Source organism: Cyprinus carpio, chromosome A13 (genome assembly GCF_018340385.1).
Source record: "Cyprinus carpio isolate SPL01 chromosome A13, ASM1834038v1, whole genome shotgun sequence".
Classification (NCBI taxonomy): Eukaryota; Metazoa; Chordata; class Actinopteri; order Cypriniformes; family Cyprinidae; genus Cyprinus; species Cyprinus carpio.
The window spans coordinates 21,190,792-21,215,804 of NC_056584.1; the positions used below are offsets into that span (position 1 = coordinate 21,190,792).

General features: G+C 35.5%; 1 protein-coding gene across 2 annotated transcripts in view; it reads right to left on the reverse strand.

Moving 5' to 3' along the window:
* Positions 1-25,013, reverse strand: part of LOC109070008 (potassium voltage-gated channel subfamily H member 5) — a 39,971-nt gene that overhangs the window by 13,185 nt on the left and 1,773 nt on the right. Inside the window, exons 2-13 of one of the 2 annotated variants that reach the window (XM_042769341.1) lie at positions 21,235-21,356; positions 17,907-17,963; positions 17,678-17,755; positions 16,426-16,771; positions 15,270-15,393; positions 14,362-14,468; positions 13,090-13,218; positions 11,705-11,823; positions 10,088-10,480; positions 4,446-4,875; positions 545-744; positions 202-454 (exon numbers count right to left, since the gene is read on the reverse strand). In XM_042769341.1, the coding sequence (XP_042625275.1) occupies positions 202-454; positions 545-744; positions 4,446-4,875; positions 10,088-10,480; positions 11,705-11,823; positions 13,090-13,218; positions 14,362-14,468; positions 15,270-15,393; positions 16,426-16,498 (1,828 nt within the window). In that variant the 5' untranslated portion in view covers positions 16,499-16,771; positions 17,678-17,755; positions 17,907-17,963; positions 21,235-21,356. Of the gene's footprint in view, positions 1-201; positions 455-544; positions 745-4,445; positions 4,876-10,087; positions 10,481-11,704; positions 11,824-13,089; positions 13,219-14,361; positions 14,469-15,269; positions 15,394-16,425; positions 16,772-17,677; positions 17,875-17,906; positions 17,964-21,234; positions 21,357-25,013 lie in introns of those variants that run through there. The other variant, XM_042769342.1, reaches the window with a different exon arrangement.

A 25,013-nucleotide genomic window follows, 5' to 3' on the forward strand; every position in this document is an offset into this window, starting at 1 on the left:
GTGCTGTTGATGTTTTTTGCAAGATATTTCTGGAAAACAAATCTAATCTGAACAGTTGCATTATACAGTGTGGAGTCAGTAATTTAGATACACAAATAATCGGAATTGGACTGGCAGTGTGAATAAAGCTGATGTTCACAGAATGTATTAATTAGTGCTTTTAAAAACTTTTAAACTTTAAAACTCAATTTTTAAACTAACCCAGTATAGCGATGACCTCGTCATCCTGGATGACCTCCAGTGACCCTGACACCATGAAGCAGAGCAGGTCCACGCTTTCACCCGCATGGAAGATGAGGTCACCGGGGGCGGAGTGTATCATCTGGAACTCCACGGCCAATGAGCGCAAGCATCCGTCACTGGCCAATCGGAATGCTGGGTGTTCGTTGAACACCTTCCTGTTCAGGTGCACGCAGATGTCTGCCCGCATGTCCTTGGGGCAGATGGAGAGCACCTGTGCACAGATGAATTTCCAATTCAGTATTTTCCACGGATAATATCAAAGACGTCAGTCATGTAACCATCCCAACTGTTTACGTCTCACCTTCTCTGTGTCGATGCCTTTGGACATGGACCACATGGAGACGATGTAGTCCATCACTCTTTCACTGAGGCCTTTGGGCACCTGGTAGAGCTTAAGGAAATCCCGCACGTTATTCAGCATTTCGTGGTAACGGTTGGTGTTTGCATACATCTGCTGGAAAATGGTTGTCACATTACCGAAGATAGTGGCGTAAAGGAGAGCTTTAGGACATGAGGAGAGAAAAAAATTGTCATGTCAGACAGATTTGAAATAAGAAAAATGGACTTTGGTTAATTTGTAACAATATTACACAATACTGTTCACTTTTGAGGGTCTGAATATGTGGCTGACTTAAGTAATTTAAATTAATTCATTTAACAATATTTGAATCACTTTTAATTTAATAATATTTGAATCATTTTTTTTTTTTTAAATTTGTAAATATAGCTTAGAACAAAGTACATGTGTATTTGGACAAAGAACATATTTACTTTTAAACAAACTGTAAAAAAATTCCAACATATTCTGTATCAATTGTAATACATAGTAATTGTTGTTTTATATATACACTTTCTAGATCTTGATTTAAATAATTTCTTTTAATTTCTAAAATTTATATTTCCAAATGTCACTTTTATATGACATTTATATTTTCAAACCCATGTTTACCAAAAGAGCTTGTAATAATGAAAGTCACTGGGTGTCATTTGGAACATTAGAAAATTATTTCAAAGAAGTACTAGAACAAGTACAAGCAAAAATTTGAGTTTTTCCATTTTTCCAGTATTTGAATATAAAATTTTACAATGGGATGTCTTATATATATATATATATATATATATATATATATATATATATATATATATATATATATTATATATATATATATATATATATATATATATATATATGAAAGAAGAGTACATGTACAATGTAAACTTCTGGTACTGTGTTTATTGCCTTTCTCATGAGTTCACTCCTCATCTCCATGGCAACCTTCCCTGAAATAGCTTTCCAAATACTTCCACTCACAACCAATAAGGGAAGAGCAGGAACAGAGAAGAAAGCAAAGAGGATGTAATATGATGAGATAAAATGGATGATGAAAAGCCAACGAAATTACCAAGAATTTGTACAGTAAGAAAAATGATTTTGATCACAGAAAGACTGCCAGAGAAAGGTAAAGAGAACCAACAGTTAAGAAAGAAATGTAAAAGTTAAAAGAAATTAAAAGTGGTGACTAGTTTTTGATCAAATATCAATCTTAATATGCAGAAAATATAAGATCTGTTTTCACTGAACAGTATAAATACTGTTGCTCTGTTCATGCTGTAAACTGAATAAATGTCCACGTATGATGTGTTTTAAATAGGCCAACAAATCAGACTGAAAGTATCAACACATTTTCACAATTTGCAAAGTATACAGATCACTCTTTTAGTCATGCCTGAATCAATGTTTTGAGAAACAAAAATGATCTATGCATCCATGATGTGAGCAAATCATTGAATCAGAGTTATTATGAATCAGTTCTTTAAAAAAAATGTCTGAAGTAACACTTCACACTCTCATTCGAGAAATGCAAAAAAAAAAAAAATAGCCAATATAATGAGCATTAAAATCATCACATTAACATTGCATGTGAATTATGAATACTGGATATATTTTCCAGTCCTAACTGGCTGTGAGAGTTCCTCACAGCATCAGTCCGAGCATAAAAGTCTGCTTGTTTTGAACATCTTGTAATAAATATAAACATTAAAAACTAATGTCATGAGGGATCTAGAGTCACCGGTTTATCTGGCATATGTGAGTAAAATACAACAATATTCCACCCTACATTTCACCCAGTGCCATTTAAAATTTTTATCCCAGTGTAACTATAGGGCAGATATGGAGAAAGTTGTAGAGCAAATGGCACGGATGGCACATGAGGGAGAGTCTCAGGGGAATCTTACAAACTATCACACATAATGAGGCCTTCTAGGACCTCACTTCCACAGAGACAGACACACACACAGACAGACAGAAAGATGTTGGCAAGACAGGAATAAAGACAGAGTGAGATAGAAGATTGGGATCTTTAGTGAAACACATAAATGAAATAGAAAAGATCTTGACTGAAGGATCAGTAGATGAGAACAATGCGTTCAGATAATTACAGACAGAGAAAGAGAGAATGGGACTCTGTGCTGTGTACAAGCCTCATCATAGAGTCACCAGAACTATAATTATTCTCTTCATTAAATGTGTACTGCTGTTTTTATTGGGCGTGTGTGATCTTCTCCCCTTGATCAAATCAAAGTGTTCTGAAGACAACATCATAAGTAAATCAACAGCCCTGTTAAGGGCCTTAGGCTAAAAACAACCTAATTTCTGGCCTTACACTTTGCAATCTCAGAAATAATGGCATAAAAGCTGTCACTAGGGTGGTCCCCTTTATACCTTTAAGGTACTAATATGCACCCTTTAAAGAGAAATAAGGTAAAAAGGTGCACCTTTTAAAAGGGTACTGCCCCAGTGACAGCTTTTGTACCTTTTTCTGAGTGTGGCCTTAATAATGTCATTATAGACACACACGGGAGAACTCCCTTCTTAGTCATATGCAGGTCATCCTGAAAGCTGTTTCTTGCTGTTCCTTGAAGAGCCATACATTTCATGCATCAGCACCCACAACAGCATCAACATTTGAGCATCCTCTTAAAGGTTCATAATGACCCATTAGTCTAATAAGCATTTAAAAATGACTCCTCCACCTGTGTGGAGGTTAAAGAATATTACAGGTCAGGAAACCGTTGTCTGGGTCAAAAGCAAGAAAATGCTTTATAATTCACAGCTCTAATGGGGGTACTTTTACAAAAAGACAGAGGAAATTATATGCTGGAGCAGTGATGGGAGGCAAGGCATATCTGAGTCAACTAAAACAGGCAATAATGCAAAGTCTCTTATGCTCACCATATATTTGATCAAAAATACGGTACAATGTTATTACGTTTAAAATTAAAATCTGTTTTTCATTATAATATTTTCTGAAATGTAATTTATTACGGTGATGGCAAAACTGGATTTTAAGCAGCCATTACACCAGTCTTCAGTGTCACCTGATCAATCAGAAATCATTCTAATAATCTGATTTGCTGCTAAAGAAAAAAATGATTATTTTTGTTATCAATGTACATTACCAATTTTAAAGGTTTTACTGTCACTTTTGATTCATTTCATGCATCTTTGCTGAATAAAAGCATTAATGTATAAAGCCTAGCAACATCAAGAGTTCTTGGGAATGCATATTTATACTGTAGGGGTTCAATTTCAACTATATTTATATACATTTGGCATTTGAACCTGGGTTTTCTTGCACACGAAAGAAACACTGTAAACTTAAAGTATTCTCAAAACATGGCTGAAGCCCCTGAGAGTCTGTGCGGGTCAGTGAGTGGGGTTTATGTGTTTTTGTGCGGGTCAGTGAGTGGGGTTTCTATACAGTATGTGTGTTTGTGCGGGTCAGCACTCACACATGCCAGTAATTATGACCGTATCTCTGTTTAGTCTCCAGAGTGACTCCTCACCACATGCACACTGCTGGAGAAGGACATTAACAACGACTGGCCTTGTTCCTTCATTCTGGCCAGTTATATCTCTCTCTCTACCAATTTCTCTCTATTGCTGTCTCAGAGATACTTCTGAAGGAGCTGCACTAGAAGCAAAGCACTGCTGTCTGGAGGACAGAGGGGCCAGATGAGATTAGTCTTACAGAGCAGAGAATAAACTAAGAATAAAGAAGCAAGAAAGGAACAGAAAAGAAACCCTGTTTAATTTACTTTGGGTGCTCCACTTCCTCCGATGAAAATGACAGTCTATCTCACCTGATCAGATCACCCGACTTAACCAAGACAATTCTGAAAAGAAGAAAAGCACTCACATCCGACCATCATCATGGCCACAGAAAAGATCTTCTCTCCGTCTGTAGTTGGTGCGATGTTTCCAAAGCCAATGGTGGTCAGGCTGGTCATGGTGAAATATAGTGACGTTATATACAGAGAGTCTTTCCCAGGGCCGCCCTCCCATTGGCCAGTCCCACTGGCATTGTACCGGTACGGGGATCCAGTGCTCGTGGCTAACTGGTAGAGCCAGCTGTCAGTCTTGACGGTGTTGGTTTGTTCATCAATGACCTCGTAATCTCCAATGCTGTACCATATGCAAGCAAGCCAGTGGGCCACCAATCCAAACACACAGACCAGTAACACGAGCACAGCTGCACCGTACTCCAAATAGTGGTCCAGTTTACGTGCAACACGACCCAATCGAAGCAGTCGAACTACCTTCAGAGAACTGAACAAGCTGCTGATGCCCTTTGAAAAGAGAAAGGTAAATAACAGACAGTTACATTTATAATATAATATAATATAATATAATATAATATAAGATAATATAATATAATATAATATAATATAATATAATATAATATAATATAATATAATATAATATAATATAATATAATATAATTTGTTTTACCTCTTACATATCCAGCATTTTATACTGTATATATATATATATATATATATATATATATATATATATATATATATATATATATATATATATATATATATGTATATGTATATGTATATATATATATATCTATGCGCACACATACATAAAAAAAAATACATCTGCTGATTTTCTTTAATTAATTCACAGATTTGCTTTTTATAAACCCATAATTAAACAACTGTCTACACACCAACATGCAGCACACAAAGAGAAAATCAATGCAACATTTAATCTGTCTGGTTAAATCAATCTTTCATTGTCATTTACTACAAAGATGCTTAAACAGACCATTGAGTTATATAATATTATTTGGCACACAGCAATGTTAATTGGATGCTGCATTCAGAAACAATGAGCGTTATTCAAATTTTTCAGTTCACGGAACACACTCTTTACAGTCCTAATTGCACAGAATAAAATTCTGCAAACAGTTTGTTCTCAATTTGGAGCAGGTGAGCTGAGCCGAGCTGACAGAAAAAAGGTGCAAAAGCGGTTGGACATCAGAATCACTTTGCGGGGAGAACACTCTGTTCTCCCACATGATCCTCCAACATTAAAAGGCCTCTGAAAATTTGATGTCAGGCAGCACTTAAGTCTTTCCACTGCATAAAAATGTTGCCGTTCAGTCCAGCCTGAGCATCTGAAGCACCTCCTTTCCAATAAAGTACAAATTCAGTTCCAGACATGCAGTGAGATTAGAGCAACTCTGTGTGCAGGAATGACCAACAATGTAGCCTTCTATACTTGTCAGGGTTCTGTCACTTCGGTCTAGTTTTTTCTTGGTTTTGTGACAGAGCCCCAACACTCCTGTATTGTCCTTGTGTGAGTGTGCAATCTCAAGTGTCCTCAGGCTGTGTGCTCCCTTGTCTGCGTGCCTTGTTTCATGTTCAAGCATGGTGTTTGGATTCCAGCACTCATGTCTAGTTTGGTTTTGGTCTGGTGTTGGGGTTTGAGCACTCACGCTCCATGTCTTGTTTCTCATGTGAGCACACAGGTTGTGTGTTCATTCACTGGCCTTGCGCTATTGTCTTCTGTGTTTTGTGAGCACTTGGTTTATGTTTTTATCTGCCAGACACACAGCTTGTTGTTTAACTCACCAGCATGCTTTCATTTTATACACCGTCCCCAACACTCTCATCTTATTTCATGTATTGTGTTGTGTAGCAAACGGCTTGGGTTTTCCTTGGCCGTGTGCTTTCATGTTGTCATGTTTTTGGAATACACTTAGCTGCGTGTTATGTCTTGTTTTTTTGTGAGCACTTTTGTTTTGTTTGTTTCTGTGTGCCATGTGCTCTCCTGTCTATTTTCCAACCCACACACTTTGTTACCTGATTATTGGTTCTTTTGCCCTACATGTCCTCCCTTATTACATGCCTTGTTTGTTCCCCATTTATTCTCCTTGTGTTTGCAGTCCTGTGCCAGTTTGTTGTCTAATGTTTGCCATTGTGTACCTTGCCTGTTCCTGTCCTGTCTTGTCCTGCCCAGCCAGTCAAATTGCCAATAGTGTTTTTTCCCACACGGAGTAGCATTAAAAAAAAATAAAAACACTTATTTTTAATAACAAAAACACCAAACTTCCTGCAATTGAGTCCTCTCCTCATCCCTTCACCCAACCCTGACAATACTCACTTAAACTTAGACAAAAATTATAAATCTAAACCAAAATATTTAAAGATATATAACTACACTTCAAACCACAGCCCTATCACAGGATTATAGAAGCAAATAAATAAATAAATAATATGTATACCTTCTTAACTAAGTTTAGACACATTAATGGATATTTAATTGTAAGGCACAGAGCAAACAAAAATGTGAATCATGACATTAAAAAAACTAATTTAAATCAGTAAGCCTGAACAAATACCAGCAAAGTGATACTAACCAAGCAAATATACCACTGAATATGTATGCATGCATACATATATTAAAAACAGTCCCACAGCTTTTTAAGTTATCATAAACATATTTTTTATGCAAACCACAAATTTATGTATTAATTTATGTAAAATGGAGCTACTGAAGCCTGAAGGCATGTATGCTCCTTGTGTTTATTTCTCTGATGCTGGCCTGCCTCGACACAGAAGGTCTTCATGAGAATAAACAAACGATTACATGATGTTTACAGCAAAACTTTGAATATAAAATTCTCTTTCATGTGATAAGACATTCACATGTAAGTTAACACGCCAAATTTGCGCTACAGGATTTTACTGAAAGCTTGTACTAAAGTAACTGTATATTTTGCTTGAGGTGTTTCTCGGAGCTATTTAACAGAGACAACACACAATACTGCATTCAATTCAGACACAGAGTTCTGTTATCAAGGAAAACAGAGAGGAGTGGACTTGAACTAGTAAACACGCACAATGCAGCTGTGAGGGATTTTAAGCCTTCGTTCAGATGCACATCACCGCTCATGACATGGACAAAAATATATTTATTGTGGCCATGAATTAACAATTTGAGGCCGCAAATTAACTACTCGCTCCCTGATTTTATTATTCTGTTCCCTAGTTTTAGTTAAATTGTGGCCACGTTGTACTAATTTGTTCCATAGTTTTTATTTAAAATCAAGGAATGAATTAGTATTCATGTGCGTGTCTTCTTTCTTTTCTTTCTTTTTTAAAATGTTGGGTTTAAGAGTGTTATTCATCATGTGTCATTCATATTCAGTGATTGCAAAATAAGACAATGGTTAATATTCCAGCTGAGCTACTTGATGCATCACCACTTTCTGAAGTTATATTGAATTTGTTGTCATAAATGAAAAGTGTAATGACAAATAAAAAGGACAGTTATACCAAATTATAAGAAAGGGTCAAGATAATAAATCACCTATGGTGGTTGGATGTAACATCACACCTTTAATGGCTAAAAGTGGCTTTTAAAGATCCAACAACTGTAGTTGATGATGCATCATAGGTTTAATTAAGATAATTATGTTAATTTCATTTCTGGAAAGAGAAACCTTGATTAAGTGGACTTGAGGAAGAAAATTAAAATACTCCAAGTCCAAAGTGTACAGCATTACATTTGCATGCTTGACTCACATTCATTCTCCTGCTCTTGAAATACAATAGATGCTTCTGGGACAGTCCAATTCTACTCCTGGGGCAGGTCCATTCTATAGCTACTGTTCTCTCAGAGCAGAGCACCACCACAGGGACAGTAGATTACAAGGTTGGTTCACACCAAGCCATCTGGGATCCCTCTTACATCATGACATAAAGGCTTTCTCAGAGCGTTTCTGGTACAGTGAGCAGCTCTCTGAGGTAAAACTTGTACATTAAACTTACATCATGTATAAAGTGAGTTTTGAGCTCTTAAGGGCACACGCCAACTTTAAAGAGCCATTAACAATTATGCATTGTGTATGAATGAAGACAATGACAGCATGCATTTTTTAAACAACTGGGAGATTTTTTGCAGATTTTTACCCTGTGGGTTTGAAATCTACATCACAAACGGCATCAAGTAGTATTATGAGTGTGCTTCCAGATTCCATTCATGTGGATTTTTGATGCAGAGCACAAATGCAATGCAGTTATTTGAGCATTAAATTACACATAAAATGACATGTTTGTGTTTGGTACTATGAGTTTACAAAACAGTATATATTTTGCACATTTTATTGCATGCAATTTTACTGAGAGCTGCATTACTTAGAGCTTTTAAAATGGTTCATAATTAGTCAAATGTTTTTTTCTTGTTACAGACCTAACTAAATAAAACACTAAATAAACAATAAAATACTATAAAATACTATAAAAATCAAGGTATACTGAAAGCTTAATTTCTTTTCCAAGAGAGTAAATGTATCTTGTTTTCAAGATGTACAGTACAGACATTTTTACTTGAAAATAAGATTTTTTTTTTTAAATCTGTAAATGTACTTTGCATGACCTAAATTCCATAACAGTCAATAATAAAAAGAAAAAAATATATAACTGAAAGCATTCTAGTGTTCAATGAAACCGTGTTGACAGGTGTGTGTCTGGGGCTCAGCTCACTGCACTGACTTCCTGAGTGAAAGAGAGAAGATGATCCACTGTACAGTATGTGCACAAATCAATATCTATCCTAAAGCACACTCATAAAGCATAACATAAACCAGGAGAGGATGCAAAGGACAATATGACTTTGTAAATGGTTCCATTTTCAAGAGGATGAACTTTACAAATCATCACAAATGATTTGCTGAGTATTTGGCCAATCAATACAGCGGGCTTATTTTTATTACTATCAGTCTGAAAAGGCCCAGCCACAGACCACACGTAGTACCTTCACTGACTGGCTTGTGAATACTACACACATAAATGATAAGAACCACAATGATACTACAACTTTTGTTAGTCGGAGTGGAAGTGAAGTATGTTTTTTTTTTCAGATACAGAGTTGATAAAATGAGAGCTTCTGGGGAAAAACTGAATTGTTAGAACTTATTGGCAATGTAGTGGCATTTCATTTGAGGTACTTGGTACAGTAGCTCATAAACTTAAAATTTTTGGCCAAAATAAGCTGTAAAATAGAACAGATTTATGCTGTCAGTGAAAAGTGTGCTCCATTTGTGTGACACTACCTTTCACTAAGGTTTCTATTGCTGCCAGTTCAGCTTTCTGTTTTTCTGTCCCAAAACTATCAAGCTCTTCAAAAGTTTAAATGAATTTGACCAAGAATCCTAAAGCATTATCCTCAGAAGAGTACATCTGAGGAGTCCTGACATAATAAAAATTGTTCAATCTTTCATCTTTGAGGGGTTGACTGGTAAAAAAAAAAAAAACTAAATCAAGTGTTTGAAGCACTGCTGAGTTTTTCTTGAAAAAGCCACCTACAGCTTCTCTTAGAACAATAAAGTACAAACATTTTCATAATATATGAATAGTTAATATTTAATTTTAATATTAACCAATTTTCCAAGTGTTGCCACTTCAAAAGGAGAACCACTTCCTTTAAACTGTGTCCTAATCTGGTACAAACCAACAAAACAGCAGCTTAATGGTTTCTCACCTCATCCACGTTTTCGAAAGCATTGATGATGTCATAGGGCAGACAGGACAGCAGGTCTATTACGAACCAGGTCTTCAGGTAGTTCATCCTGATCAGCTTCGGATCCGAGATCACCTCCCCTCCAGGCCCGACAAACGTGTTGTGGAAGTTAAGCACGATGTCCACAAGGAATATGACGTCCACAATACTGTCCAGAACCAGCCACGTGACGTTATTCTGTTTGGTCTTGAAGGAGACATTGTAAGGAACCATGATGGCAGTGTAGAAGGTCAGAATGAGGATGACCCAGTCCCAGGTGGTCTTAAAGGTGCAGTAGTGTAAGATGATGTGAGGCGGGGTCTTAGGGGCTTCCTGCTTATACTGCGGAAGAATGTCAGAGCCGAGTTGAAGCACCTAGGACAAATGAGACAAAAAGAGATAAAGGGAGAAAAGGATCTGAGACAAAGAAGAAAATAAAAATATTAAAACGAGTAAAAAAAAAAAAATTCTTAGAGAAGAAAATCATAAGGTAAAAACCAATGCAAGTGAAATTTCACAGTTTTTGACATGAATATTTATTTTAAATTTGATTGTAGAAAATGCATGGTCAAATTATACAAATATCATTTGACCAAATTATATATATCTATATATATATATATATATATATAAATATAAAATTCATATATATAAAAACTCATTGTCTCTTAAGATAATATTCCTATTATATCAGAAGTACTGAAACGAAAAAAATTATGGCTGTCAATTTAGATTAATTAATACTGAAAATGTATAATAAATTATATTAATTAATTTTTTAATTTGGTGTGTCCAGTTATATATATATATATATAAATTAATTTAATATAATTTATACATTTTCAGTATTAATTAATCTAAATTGACAGCCATAATTTTTTTCTTTTCAGTACTTCTGATATAATAGGAAGATTATCTTAAGAGACAATGAGTAAAAATGAATTGAAATACAGTGAGCCTTCAGGAAAGTGAGTTTGTATTAAATATTAATACTAGCACTGGAAATGTTCTGTTCTTCCTTGGACAATACACAATGCATATTTGTTTAAATGGAACATGATGTTGACTTAGAGATTTAACAGAATTTCCCTCCTAGAGACAATGAATATCAGAAGATAACGGAGGGCGAAAGATCGTTCGAGATCATTTATCGATGTGCAGTGTTTTTAAATTGTTGGTTGCAAAAATATGTTTAATGGAGATGCAAGAATAGAAACCTACAAAATGGCTGCATACTGTCTGTTACATTTTGAATGGTAATAATTATGTCAGTGTTAATCAAGAGGAGACCTTACTTTTATATTTAAGAAAAAATAAGTTTACAAATTTTTACATTTAAAGCTTACAAACAAAAAACACATACATACATTCCTCATCAGTGTTAATTATTAATAGCAGCTTCTGGCAGACCTCTGTAGACTAATGCTGTCCAACAGACGTGTGAGATTGCGTTACAGCAGCGTCCTGTGTGTGTGTGTGTGTGTGTGTGTGATTCTATTACAAGTTTGTCCTCCATGAGATGAAGTTTTGAATAACCTTGTACTGTGCAGTCAAGGATGTAAGCAAATGCTGCCTGTGTGTGTGTGTGTGTGTTCTCACCTCTGCAAGTCTGGATTGTTTATGTGAAGTGATGTCAGTTCTGCTCATGGGCGTGAGCTGCTGAACGGTGCTTTTGCTGTTCGTCAACGCTCGAGTCAAACGTGCAAACTTGGTCCAACCTAATAAACATATAATGTGTTTTTATAAAAATTGCTTCACTGAATTGAAAGACAGAAGCAGCAATTACTCCAGTCTTCAGTGTCACATGATGCTTCAGAAATCATTCTAATATGCTGATTGGTTTATTATTATCAATGCTGTTAATATTTTTGTGTAAAATGTGACTTTTTTCAGTACTTTTTGGATGAATGGAAAGTTCAAAAGAACAGCATTTATTTGAAATAGAATAAAAATCAATTTAAAGTATCCTTGCTGAATAAAAGTATTAAAGTATTACTGACCTTTTTGAATAGTATAAGCATACAATAAAAACATTAATTCAAAACATAAGTCCTCTGTGGCTCAGATATGAGTAAAAGTGCGACAAATGTTTGCTGTCACTGCTGCAATGATTTTACAATGAAATATAACTGCTGGGACACTGTCTGGAGCCGTTTCAAATCTGTCTCTCCTTTATTCCTTTGTGAGTAAAGCTCATCTCACACACACTGGTGAATCTCATGCTAACATGTTCACATCACATTTCAACCCAAAGTCATTTAGCATAATAAAAAATGTGACAAAATCCACTCTGACATTTTCCCTCAAAATTCTCATTACTCTTAATATAATTCCCGTTTATTCTCCATAGTGACTGATTACTGTAAAAACAATAATCAACTTATTTTAAAGAAAAGAATGCACTTAATTGTCATCAAGATAGTGTAGTAACTGAATAAAAAACAAAACAAAACATAATGCTCCTAAAAATATGCTTCACTTGTTTCTTGAAACATTTCATTTCTTGTTTCTTTATTTTGTTTTTGGGGTGAAATATGACCTGGACCTTGGTTAAAAAAGGATTTATGAAATTCACCCACACACACCAAAGCAGAACGTCTATGCCAGCACTATTGGGAGTTTTGGAATCAGACTCTATATAACTTTTCACAGCTCAATAAACAAGCTCCCACCAGCAAACACACACACACACACACAAAGTGCTTGAAAATAACACTTGTGTGTGAGTGCCAAAAGGAAAAAGCTGGCAACCCTTGCAATCATAAACAAATATTTATTTATATGACATAAGCACATTAGAGGAAGTGTTTATCTGTCATAACAAAATCAAGCCCAACAAGTACTATTGGCCAGTCTGTTACCATTAAATGTTCAATATAAACTGTGACTTTTAGAGAATCTGTTTTGAATGAATCATTGACATTACAAGTGGATTATACAAATTATGTATAGCATATATGTGAGCGTGAGAGTGTAAAACTCACCCCTGGTGCTTTCATCTTCAATAGGCTGTTTAAAGACAGTGATGTCCTTAAATGTACACAAGAACAAAACCACTTTGTCATTTTCATTTCGGATTGGCGCAATCTGCATGTAGAACCACACCGGAGTTCCTGTACAAGGTCAGATGTCAAAGTAAGCATTATCATATGATTTCTGACAGCGCCACATTTTAAAACTAGTTCACAACCTTTTTATATTGACTGTTCTAACCAATATATGATAATAAAAATATGCTCCTGTATTAAGTAAAACAATAGAGTATATATACCATAGTATATATTGTGTTTTATTGCATGACAATAAATTTATATGAGCACATTTGTATGCTCAAGTCAGAAGAGCTCACCTCAGAGGATCTATCATAATCCACTTGCTAAATATAGCTTTGATTTCTTGGATTTTTTTTTTTTAATGGAAAAATGGCAAAGCTGAATTTTATGCAGCCTTTACTTCAGTCTTTAGTGTCACATGATTCTTCAGAAATCATTCTAATATGCTGATTTTGTGCACAAAAACTTTTTTATCAATGTTGTTTTCTTGCAGAAACTGTGAAACATTACCACTCAATTGTTTTGGCTCTGTAAGATAAAAAAATAAAATAAAAAAACGTAATGACCTTTATAATGTCACAAAAGTTTTCTGTTTCAGAAAAATGCAGTTCTTTTGAACTTTGTAAAAATACTGAAAAAATGAATCACAGTTTCCACAAAAATATTAAGCAGCAAAAACTTTTTCAACATTGATAATAATAAGAATCATTATTAATAACTGAGCACCAATAATAACTGAACACGAAATCAACATTGAAAATTATTTCTGAAGAATCATGCGACACTGAGGTAATGGCTGAAAATTTAGCTTTGCCATCACAGGAATAAATTACATTTTAAATGTATACATTTATAAATAACATTTTAAAATACTGTATATTAAAATATAAAATACTTATTTTGTACTGTACTGTTAATTTTATCAAATAAATGCAGAATTGATAGTAAGAGACTTCGTTTAAAAACAGTTTTAAATATATTTTTACAAATTCAAATATTTTCAAACTTTTGACCGATAGTATACATAGCAATGTTTAATACACCAAAAGTGGTTTGTTCTGATATTCAATTCTGTGTGGAATTTAACGTGTTTTTCTATGGTTTAGAACACCTCTAAAAGACATATTCTGCATTCACCAGCATAAGTAAGGAACTTTAGAGGTGTTAGCCAGTGTTCATAGTTTTGTTTGAAGTCTCACTTACTGTTCTTTCTGTACAGCAGCACTTCAAAGCAGTTGGACTCGTAGTTGTCAAAGGCCTGTCTCACTTTTTCTATGGTCTTCTTGTCTGTCAGCTCCCCATACATAAAACTACAGAGAGAGATTATTCAGACAGATTGACAATATTCTCCTATTTTCAAACCAAATCATTCGGTTTAAGAAGAAATGGTGAGTTCTCCCTCCCATCAATCCTTTGAGTGGGATTTACGTAGATTCTAATGAATTCAGGAAGTCATATGACCAAGCAAAATTATATTTTTTCCAACAGACATGAATTGTGGTCATATGTTATAACAAAGATTAAAAGATTACAGACATTTGCTAAAAATTCATATGCAAAAGTGTGACCAATTATTCCATCTTAGCCTGTTTGTTTCTGTTGCAGTCCCAGATAAAAGCTTATTACTGACAAAAAACTGTCCGTTGTAAGCATGGCTAGAAGAGATGCTTTTAAAGTTTGGTATAGAGTCTTTAAGGCCTGCAAGACAGTATATCTGTGGCTCAGCATTTTATGACAGCCACTTATTGAAATTAGATTTTTTTTTGCCACTGCGATACTAGATCATGGCTTGGCCAAAAAGATACTTTCATCTATTTAAACTTAAATTCCAAATTCTTTTACAACAATTTACAAAAGAATAATCAGTACCAGAGATTTCAAGATTCATTGTACATGTTCCACTACTTTGGGCAGAGCCAAAGTGATTTAACACCTCAAGATTATGACATAATTACTTCTTGGTTTTGTAGGAATGAATCCAAAAGGATCCACAACTAAAAATGTAAAGTTTCGGTCTTAAACTGTTTTATTCAACAGGCCCGTAAGGTACCGCAAAAACTGTGTGTAACATACTCCTACAGATTTTTATTGTCACATGTATAGCCACTCACCTGCATGTGCTGCTTTTCTGCATGACCTCTGCTCTGTGGTATCCAGACAGCTTGCAGAAGCCGTCATTACTATAAACTACAGGCCAGTCCACAATCTGAGCGTTCCCCAGCAAGAAACTCGTCTCTTAAGGTTCAGAGATGATGACAAAGAATAAAAGAGGGAGCAGGAATTAGTGATCTGACACACACTACAGTAAATTACTGTCTCTGATCTACTTCAACATCTGGTGTACTCTCTATAAAATATAGACTTTCGAAAGCTCAAAAAAACAAAGCTACAAAATGTTGTCCTTCTTAGTGCAGAATGTGAATGGGATGTTTAAAACCTCTTATTAGATGTACATTCAAATCACTCACTTTAACTATCCTGTGTTATATTACATACTATAATCCTCAGATAAGTGTTGTTTATGATGCACTACAAAGAATCCAGACACAAACAGCATCACTGTAACAGGAAATAAGAGATGATGCTCCCTCTAGCGGTGGCAATCGCAACAGTCCGCAATTTTCTTCGCATCTCTAAAAACCATCAAACGACTTCATGCCAATCCTGATGTGCTGCTGGCGCAGAGATGTGGAGTGAAATTATATTGAGTGCCTTTTTAATAAACTGAACGAGAAATGCCTAATTATATAAAACTGCATAGGTTATAATTAACAGTACACAATAATTCTCTCAATTATGCTGCTTAACGTTTTATTGTTTATTAGAATTAGTACATTTCTGTAATGTTAAAATTCTGCAGAGCAGTAAAAATATAATAATTTTTATTAAATGACATAAAGTGCATTTGCAATGAAGACTGGTTCATGAAGTTTCTTTATTTAACTCGCATTTTATCTCAAAAACGACTTAAGAACAAACATCATGGTGTCAATAATGCATTGAAAAAATCCCCAAAAATTTAAGACAAACTAAAAGAAAAAAATACATTATTAAGTTAAAGCATTAAAATGTTCCATCACACCGTCCATGTTTCATATCTTAAATGTAATATGAATATACGAATAACTGTGCAAAACAGCTCCATATTAATTACATGTTTTTTTTAGTTTGAATTGCTGTCTAATCAGTATGTTAATGCAGAGCAAAACGGTCACTGTAATGTCAAGAGACCTAACGCATTTCAGAAAGCATAGGCGTGCTCCTCACCACTCGAGCGTCTAACGATATTCTCCAGGAAAGTGTTTTGCGGTGCCACCAGCCCTCTCTTTCCCCCGTGCATCGTGTGGCTGTGGGTGTCGCGCTGCTCTCTTCAGGTGGGCACTCTCTGCGCGTGGAGTCTCTGCCGGCGGAGCGGGGAGGCTCATGGTAACGTTGCGCGCTGGCTGCCCTGGAGCTACTGTGTGCCACCCGCGCGCACTCTGGTCTCAAAGCTACAAGTCAGTGGGCACGGGGAGCTCCTCGCGCACGCGCAACTGCGCCGAGGCGCACAGGCAGGCGCTGGGGATCTCCGATACCAAGCGCGTTAAATGCGCAAGAGCGCACAACAACCCCACTGCACAGAAAAAAAGGTTAGCTCTTAAGCGTTTATATTGTAATAGTCGACATTGCAAAAATATAAAATTAAAACGTCAAAAAGTCAAATTTCTGTAATAGTACCTTTAAGGGAAATGGGGGTAGTTGGCACAAGGGCTGTATTTCAATAAGTATTTTGTATCAGATGTCCAATTACACAAAAGTGTGTTTTCTTTAGCAGTGGTTTTAAACATAGAATCCTCTGTAAATCCTCTTAAATGTGAAAGTGAATTATATCCTAAATCTAAAATGTTAATGTTAGGATAATTAAGGTACAAAGAGGTACCGTCCCAGTGACAGCTTTGGTACCTTTTTTGAGCATGTATCAAATATAAGAGTCAACTATAAAATAAAAGCAGATACCTGAAATATTGAACAGGGTTCAGATTATTTCTCAGTAATGTCAGGTTAAGGCAAGTTGTCACATTTTAAAAGGGTTCTTTTAAAAATATACATCATATTTGTTGGTGAATACAATGGTTTTATTTTCCCTTATAATTCAGTGATTCATCATTTTACATTTTTATCATTTCATTAATTGTTTTGAGTTTCACAAGTCCTTTACTTCTAAACATTTAGATGCTTTACAGATTAAATATGAAATGATGTAATTATAGCACATGTCCAAAATGAAACTTATTGACAGTTAATGTTAATTTGATTAGGGTGGATATTATTACTGTCTGAAATATGACAATAGTGTGTGAGGTACAATGAATTTATAGAAAGCAAAAGTACAAAATAAAATCAAGGGCATGGTCAGCCAGGAACATACAGTAGTAGAGCAAGTTATTCAACTGAAGACATTCAGAAATTTTTCAGGACATTTTCCTATATTCATATTACTGGTTGACCAATAATTACTGTTTATTTAATGAATAAATACCTTTGGTCTCATGAATACTTGAATATTTAGTTCCTTGTCACAGGGCCTATGCAGGACAATGTTCCTAGTTGTCCTTTCCTAAAGAAAAAACAGCCTTGTCAAGACCCATTTGTACGCAGGCTTACACAACAGATTCACAAAAATCTGCCAAACTGTATAGAGTTGCTTCTTAAAGATTCAGTGCTGTCGGGTTGTGTCTGCCCTTTAGTTTCTATTAAGCTTTAATCACCGAAGGCTCTCACTCTGATGGGCCCCTCACAGAAACACCTGTTCTGCCCTCAGCCACCTGCCAACAAACAGACATGATAATTGGGTTGATAAAGAAAAGATTCATACTGAGTGAGTCAACATCAACATATACCTTTAGTTTAAAAAAGCAATCTGTTAAAAGCTATCGGCTTTGAGGTCTAAGAGGAACATGATACTAATAACTTGGATACAAGACTGATCACAAATGGGGACGGTGTAGTTTTAAAGTCAGGCATTGCATAATCCACACTTTGGCACTACAGGGGTGCAACAGCAGTCACCAGGCTAACTGACGTTTTTTAACTCCAGGTCAATTACCAAACCACAGGGTTTCATGCCCACATGCAGAAGCTCACTGAAAACCTCTTTTTCTGACATTATGGTGAATAGTGCACTTATATGGTTACATAAGTAACATAAAAGCATGTAATTAGGAGAAATCTCACAACAACATGTCCAGGTTCACGTTTTCCCTTAATTAAAAGAAAGAAATAAGAAATAATATGTTGTACACAGAAAATGAAGTCTATTAAAGACATTGTAATATAATATTTGTAATTTAATAAATATACAAATCTATTTTTTTTTAAAGTTTGTACACAAAAATCAGCAAAAACTTGATTTACAATTATACTTAAAATGTCATCAAAATATTTATTTTCATTTAAAAAATATATATATAAAAAATGCATTACAGTAATAAAATTTTTAAAACAATCTTAATAAAAAGAATGACATTTTAATTGATGTATAAAGAAAATTAAGCTTATTTTAGAACCATTAAGATGCATTTTTAATTGTTTTCATGTCAATTTAGCACATTTGCCCCCAAATTCTAATTCCAGTAATAAGTCTGCACTGTTCTCAATATTAATTCTAACTATTCATATTAGTTTAATACATTACTCTCTTTACATATATGTCTCACATATTACAATAAGTGGAGGCCTTGAATTTGCTTAATTTTCATTAAAAACATGCCACTATGCAAAAAAATTTAATGGTCCAAAGGTATGCTTTATTTTTATTATTCTAAATATTTATATTTTCTCCCACTTGTTTCAGGTAGAAACATGGTCTGGACATGTTATTGACAGGCTTTGACAAATTCACCCAGTTCATATACTAAAATACTGCACAGCAAATAACAGAATGCACAAAAGAAGGTTCAAGAAGAAAGCCATCAACATTCATTCAATCACTCACATGCTTTGTCTTTGCAGTTAGAACAACATGTGAGACATAAAGTGCAGATAGTCATTACAGAGAGACCGAAATAAAACACATAAGAAACAAGGATAGAGGACTGGGGGAGAAAGAGTGGTGAAGTGCAAGGAGGAGAGAAATACAATTGTCCTAGATGGGAACTTTAAAGGAGGCCAAAACTCATTCCGTAAGACATAATCTGATTATTACAGCTCTGTTGGTTCTTTCATGAGCAACACAGTTCAGGCTTGACAGCATGAACCTCAAGTGATCGATACATTCCCAGATGTTTAATAATTCAAGTTTCACTGTAAATGTCACAGACACAGATCACAGTGGGGGGGGCCGTGACCTCACTTTTCCTCCAAAGATGGTGACACACTGTGTGATTGCAGATATACACACATTCAATTACACAAAGTCATATACACACACACTCTCTACTGTATTCACTGACACACATTTACTTAATCTCTCATTCTCGCTCACACATATACACACACAAAAACCCTGCCATGTCTCCATTTCTCTGCATCGATTGTGACGGCTAATTAGCCCGTGAGCATATCTGTCTTTCTTTCTGGTCTCCCTCTTTCTCTCTCTGTGATGCCCATATATAGTCAGATATCAAACGTTCTTCTTAATTAGAATCCGTTTGAACCTCACTAAAAATATCCAGTCGATGAGTCAATAACCTCTGAATCTGAAAGTAGAGAGGTTTGCCTAAGCAACTGTGACAGGGTCAAAGAACGAATGATAACTTCACAGACATGATAGATTTTCCTTTGTCATTACACCATTAGTGGTCTCTGTAGCACTGCCAGACTTCCCTTAGAGGGCTGAATTACAGTAATGGCCTTTCCATTAAGTGAGGTAGAAATATTAGAGTCAACATACCCATTTTACTTCTGAATTGTGACACACTTCAAAGCAAAATTGGATATTTGCCTGAAAAACGGTAGAATGAGTACTTGATTTTATCCATTAGGATTTGATTAGAAAATAAAAAGTAGGCAATGGAATCAACCAGAATGGAACCAGACTTGAATGTAAGTTTGCAGGCAATTTCAAAAGACTACCAACTTTTAACCGCAATGTGTAGGCTAAAGGTCAATATTGTATCATAACAGTTCTTTTTCAAACATATCTGCTCTATTTACTTTTATATCCCTAATCTTTATTACAATGATGTTAAATGGTATTAAATTACTACGTTAAATTAACTATGTTAAAGGTGAAGTGTGTCATTTTATACGTACTAGCAGAACCAAACTACTATTTGAGCAGAACTGATAGTTTGAGTTTATGACAGAACTGTTGTTTTTGAATAATGGAATAATGCCACCAGCGGCACAGAAATGACACACTTTAATTACACCTAATTACATTAAGCTACAACAGTAGCGTTTGCTGTTGGTTAACATGAACCAATAACCCATGCGGCCCAGGCAACTTCAGCTGATAAGAAGACATATAAGAGTTTCATCTCAATACATTTTGATGAAAAATAACAGTTCGAAATATGGACGTATTGTATAACAGTGAGTGCTAATACAATGGACATAATCGTTCCTCTTTCAGAGGTGTTTTCTTCTTTCATCATAGTAGTCAGGTGAGAAGTTTGCCTCATGGTTCTCTAACAATCAAACGTGTGGTCAGTACAGTTCACAGAACACGGCTTAAATGAGTCACAGCAACACTCCAGCATCTGAAATCGACAGACATTCTGGCCTATTCCCATCAGGGAATGAAATGAGAAATAACAGGCAACAATAAAAGATTTCCAAATGCAGCAGCATGTTTTTTTTTTTTTTTTCACAGCATGATTCAAATTTGTCTTTTAATATGAGTTAAACTTCAGATTTAGGTATCAGGCTGCCTCTGCACATCATCAACAGCAGTATGTCCTAGAACTGGCCTCACATGGCGTAAGTGCTGTCACTCATAGCAATAGTCTTCTTGGAACCAATAAGATTCAACGCCATCGTCCTACTAAGTAGGCTTATTTAATATTTGTTCCCTGAAGTCAGAGTCCATGAATTTGTTTGTATGCAGTCAGATAAATACACATTGTGATGCTGCCGGTGATGTCGAGCACAAACCTGATCTCTTTTGTCTCCATGCTTGTGCTAATTACAGGTCTGCCCACGATTCCTGTCCACATTTTCAGATTCAGAGCCACATAAACATTTAAGAACAGGAAGTCCCTTTTGCAAGAGCTCTCCTGGAAATATAAAAACAACATGTTCCCATACATTAGCACCACAAGCAGAAAGAATATGCACTTATGACAAGAACTATTTTAACCATATTATAAACATTTTTATGGCAAAGCTGAATTTTCAGCAGCCTTCAGTGTCACATGATCCTTTAAAAAATGATTCAAAAGATTTGGTTGATTTTTTTTTCCCCCGGTAATTTTTGATGAATAAAAAGCTCAAAAAAACAACATTTATTGACTCCAAACTATTAAATCGTAGTGTAGGCCTATGTGATATATATTTCAGTTAGGGTGCATCCAGACTGGGACACAATTTCACAGTACAGTTTAGGTGAGTGAGTGTATTTGGTGAGTGTATTATCAGTTTACTTGACTGTAAAGCAGCATCGTCAGCAATGCAATATTGTGTCAAAAATAGCAATGTTTCGTCACACACTAATCTGAAACTTATTTTTTGTCTGCTGATTGCGTTTTACGGGAAAATCGACTGTTTTGAAAATTTGAGCTGCTGTAAAGCTAATGAAAAACATATTTAGTAACGTTGTTACTTTTTGATAGTAGGCTACACTCAGCCTAGTCCTATATAGGATAATGCACAACCGTAAAGACAGGGCCAGAATGAGAGTGAGAGGGAGAGAAAAAGAGGAAAAAGAGCTCAAGAGAGAAAGGGATCTTGATGCGATATGACTCACTGACATTCAGTCTGGCCCTCATTAAATTAGTTAAAACACTCCTGCATTATCCAGCGATGAAATCTATTTAATAGTCTCAAATCTCCCTAATCTCAATGAGCCAGCCTCACCTGTCTCCTGTTTGTGTTCATGTAGGGTTATTAAAAAGATAGTCCAGCCAAATTCTTTTGTTTACTCATTTGCTCATCCCCAGGTAGTCCGATCCTGTATTTTTACTTCTGTGAAAAGTCTGTCTACACAAAATAAGCAGTATATTTGCATGCATCAGATATTATATTTTAGCGTCTATATTTCTGTGTCTACTGCCAAGCATTCAGGACCAGAGCCATCCATTCAGTAATTGGGATTTAGTTTTTTCTGAACTTGTGTCACTTCAACAATTGTAGTTACACCAATAAAAACAAGATAAGGATAAAACAGTGCTCTTAATCAGTATAATCCATTCAATCTCAAAATGTCTCATGGCACCATGCTGGTGCATATTAACTCCACTAAAACACTTTGATATGTCAGAGAGTTTTAGATCCAGCTCACTAAACATCTTCAGAAGAACATTAAGACTGATTAAATATTCAGAAACGAATGGAGAGAGAGAGAGAGAGACAGAGAAGCAAAAATAGAAGCCTGTTTATGTGGGAGAAAGCAAGAGAGACTTAAAAAAAAATCCCATCGACCCAAACTTAAATTCATCGCATCTCATTAATAATACATATACAAACCCGATTCCAAAAAAGTTGGGACACTGTACAAATTGTGAATAAAAACAGAATGTAATGATGTGGAAGTTTCAAATTTCAATATTTTATTCAGAATACAACATAGATTACATATCAAATGTTCAAAATGAGAAAATGTATCATTTTAAGGGAAAAATAAGTTGATTTTAAATTTCATGGCTCAACACATCTCAAAAAAGTTGGGACAAGGCCATGTTTACCACTGTGTGGCATCCCCTCTTCTTTTTAATAACAGTCTGCAAACGTCTGGGGACTGAGGAGACAAGTTGCTCAAGTTTAGGAATAGGAATGTTGTCTCATTCTTGTCTAATACAGGCTTCTAGTTGCTCAACTGTCTTAGGTCTTCTTTGTCGCATCTTCCTCTTTATGAAGGGCCAAATGTTTTCTATGGGTGAAAGATCTGGACTGCAGGCTGGCCATTTCAGTACCCGGATCCTTATTCTGTGCAGCCATGATGTTGTAATTGATGCAGAATGTGGTCTGGCATTGTCATGTTGGAAAATGCAAGGTCTTCCCTGAAAGAGACGATGTCTGGATGGGAGCATATGTTGTTCTAGAACTTGGATATACCTTTCAGCATTGATGGTGCCTTTCCAGATGTGTAAGCTGCCAATGCCACACGCACTCATGCAACCCCATACCATCAGAGATGCAGGCTTCTGAACTGAGCGCTGATAACAACTTGGGTTGTCCTTGTCCTCTTTAGTCCGCATGACATGGCGTCCCAGTTTTCCAAAAAGATCTTCAAATTTTGATTCGTCTGACCACAGAACAGTGATCCACTTTGTCACAGTCCATTTTAAATGAGCCTTGGCCCAGAGAAAACGCCTGCGCTTCTGGATCATGTTTAGATATGGCTTCTTTTTTGACCTATAGAGTTTTAGCCGGCAACGGCGAATGGCACGGTGGATTGTGTTCACCCACAATGAGCCAATATTTGGCATGACATTTCAAAATGTATCACTTTCAACATTTGATATGTTATCTATATTCTATTGTGAATAAAATACAAGTTTATGAGATTTGTAAATTATTCCATTCCTTTTTTACTCACAATTTGTACAGTGTCCCAACTTTTTTGGAATCGTGTTTGTCATAAACCAATATAAACATGTCAAATAATCTGAATTATAAATTCAGTACTAAGGTCTGAGAATGATGTAAGAATATGTTATTTAATTAGGAAATCTGGTGTGTGCCATTTCAAACAATTTATAATATATTATATATAGTATAGTATTGGTTTATATTTGGATTGACCAGCACAGTTGTGTAGAAGCTTCAGATTTTCATTTTCTAATGTTCAAAATGCCTTCCCCAAAGTGACTGATGTTTTACCAGGTTTCTTCCTGGGAGAAATCACAACCCCACGCACACATCATCATCACCAGGAAGATTACGCAAGTCTAATGAAGGGGAGATGAGCTCAGGAGAGAGTAGGAAGACCATCTTTGTTTTCAGCCATTAACAAGACAGATAATTAGGGATTGTCGACCGGATGCACATTCAGAAGTTTTCTCCAAGACTAGTCATGCAATGTTTCTTCATGTTAATAAGAGTGTTATTTCATGCTATGACATCACAACAAGCCATGCAGGGAAAATAAAACATGAAAAAAAGAGAGACAGACAGAGAGCAACAAGAAACAGTCTCAGTAAAAAAAAAAAAAAAAAAAAAAACACAGACAGACAGAAAGAGAGACAGCGTGGATATGTGTGGGCCAGTGTTGTAGTTTATTTTAGAAACAGGAGTGGGTGGATCTCACGGTATACATCACCATATTACATTCAGAAAAACATTTAAAAATAGCATGACCCTCAGAAAAAGACAACATGAGAAAGAGAGTTTGATCTGTTTTATCACATCTTAAAGGTATAATTGACCCAAAAACAAATACAGTGTCATCATACACACCCCCATGTCATTCCAAACCTGTATGTATTTTACACAAAAGATTATATTTTGAAGAATATTGGCAACCAAACAAACAGTTTCGGTTCGCACTGACTTACTTTTTTTCATTGCATTTTACTGATGACATGAGTGTCAGTAAATGATTGGGGTGAACTATCCCTTCACGATTTGTAAAACAGCAAAACGAGCCCTTTGGCCAACCAAAAAAACTAGCCAATAAGAAACACGCTCTGCCTAAGAGGGATGGGATAGGGCTGGTCTCCAGTCCATCATTTAATGTCTTCTGAAGTGAAAAGCTGCATGTTTATAACATAATA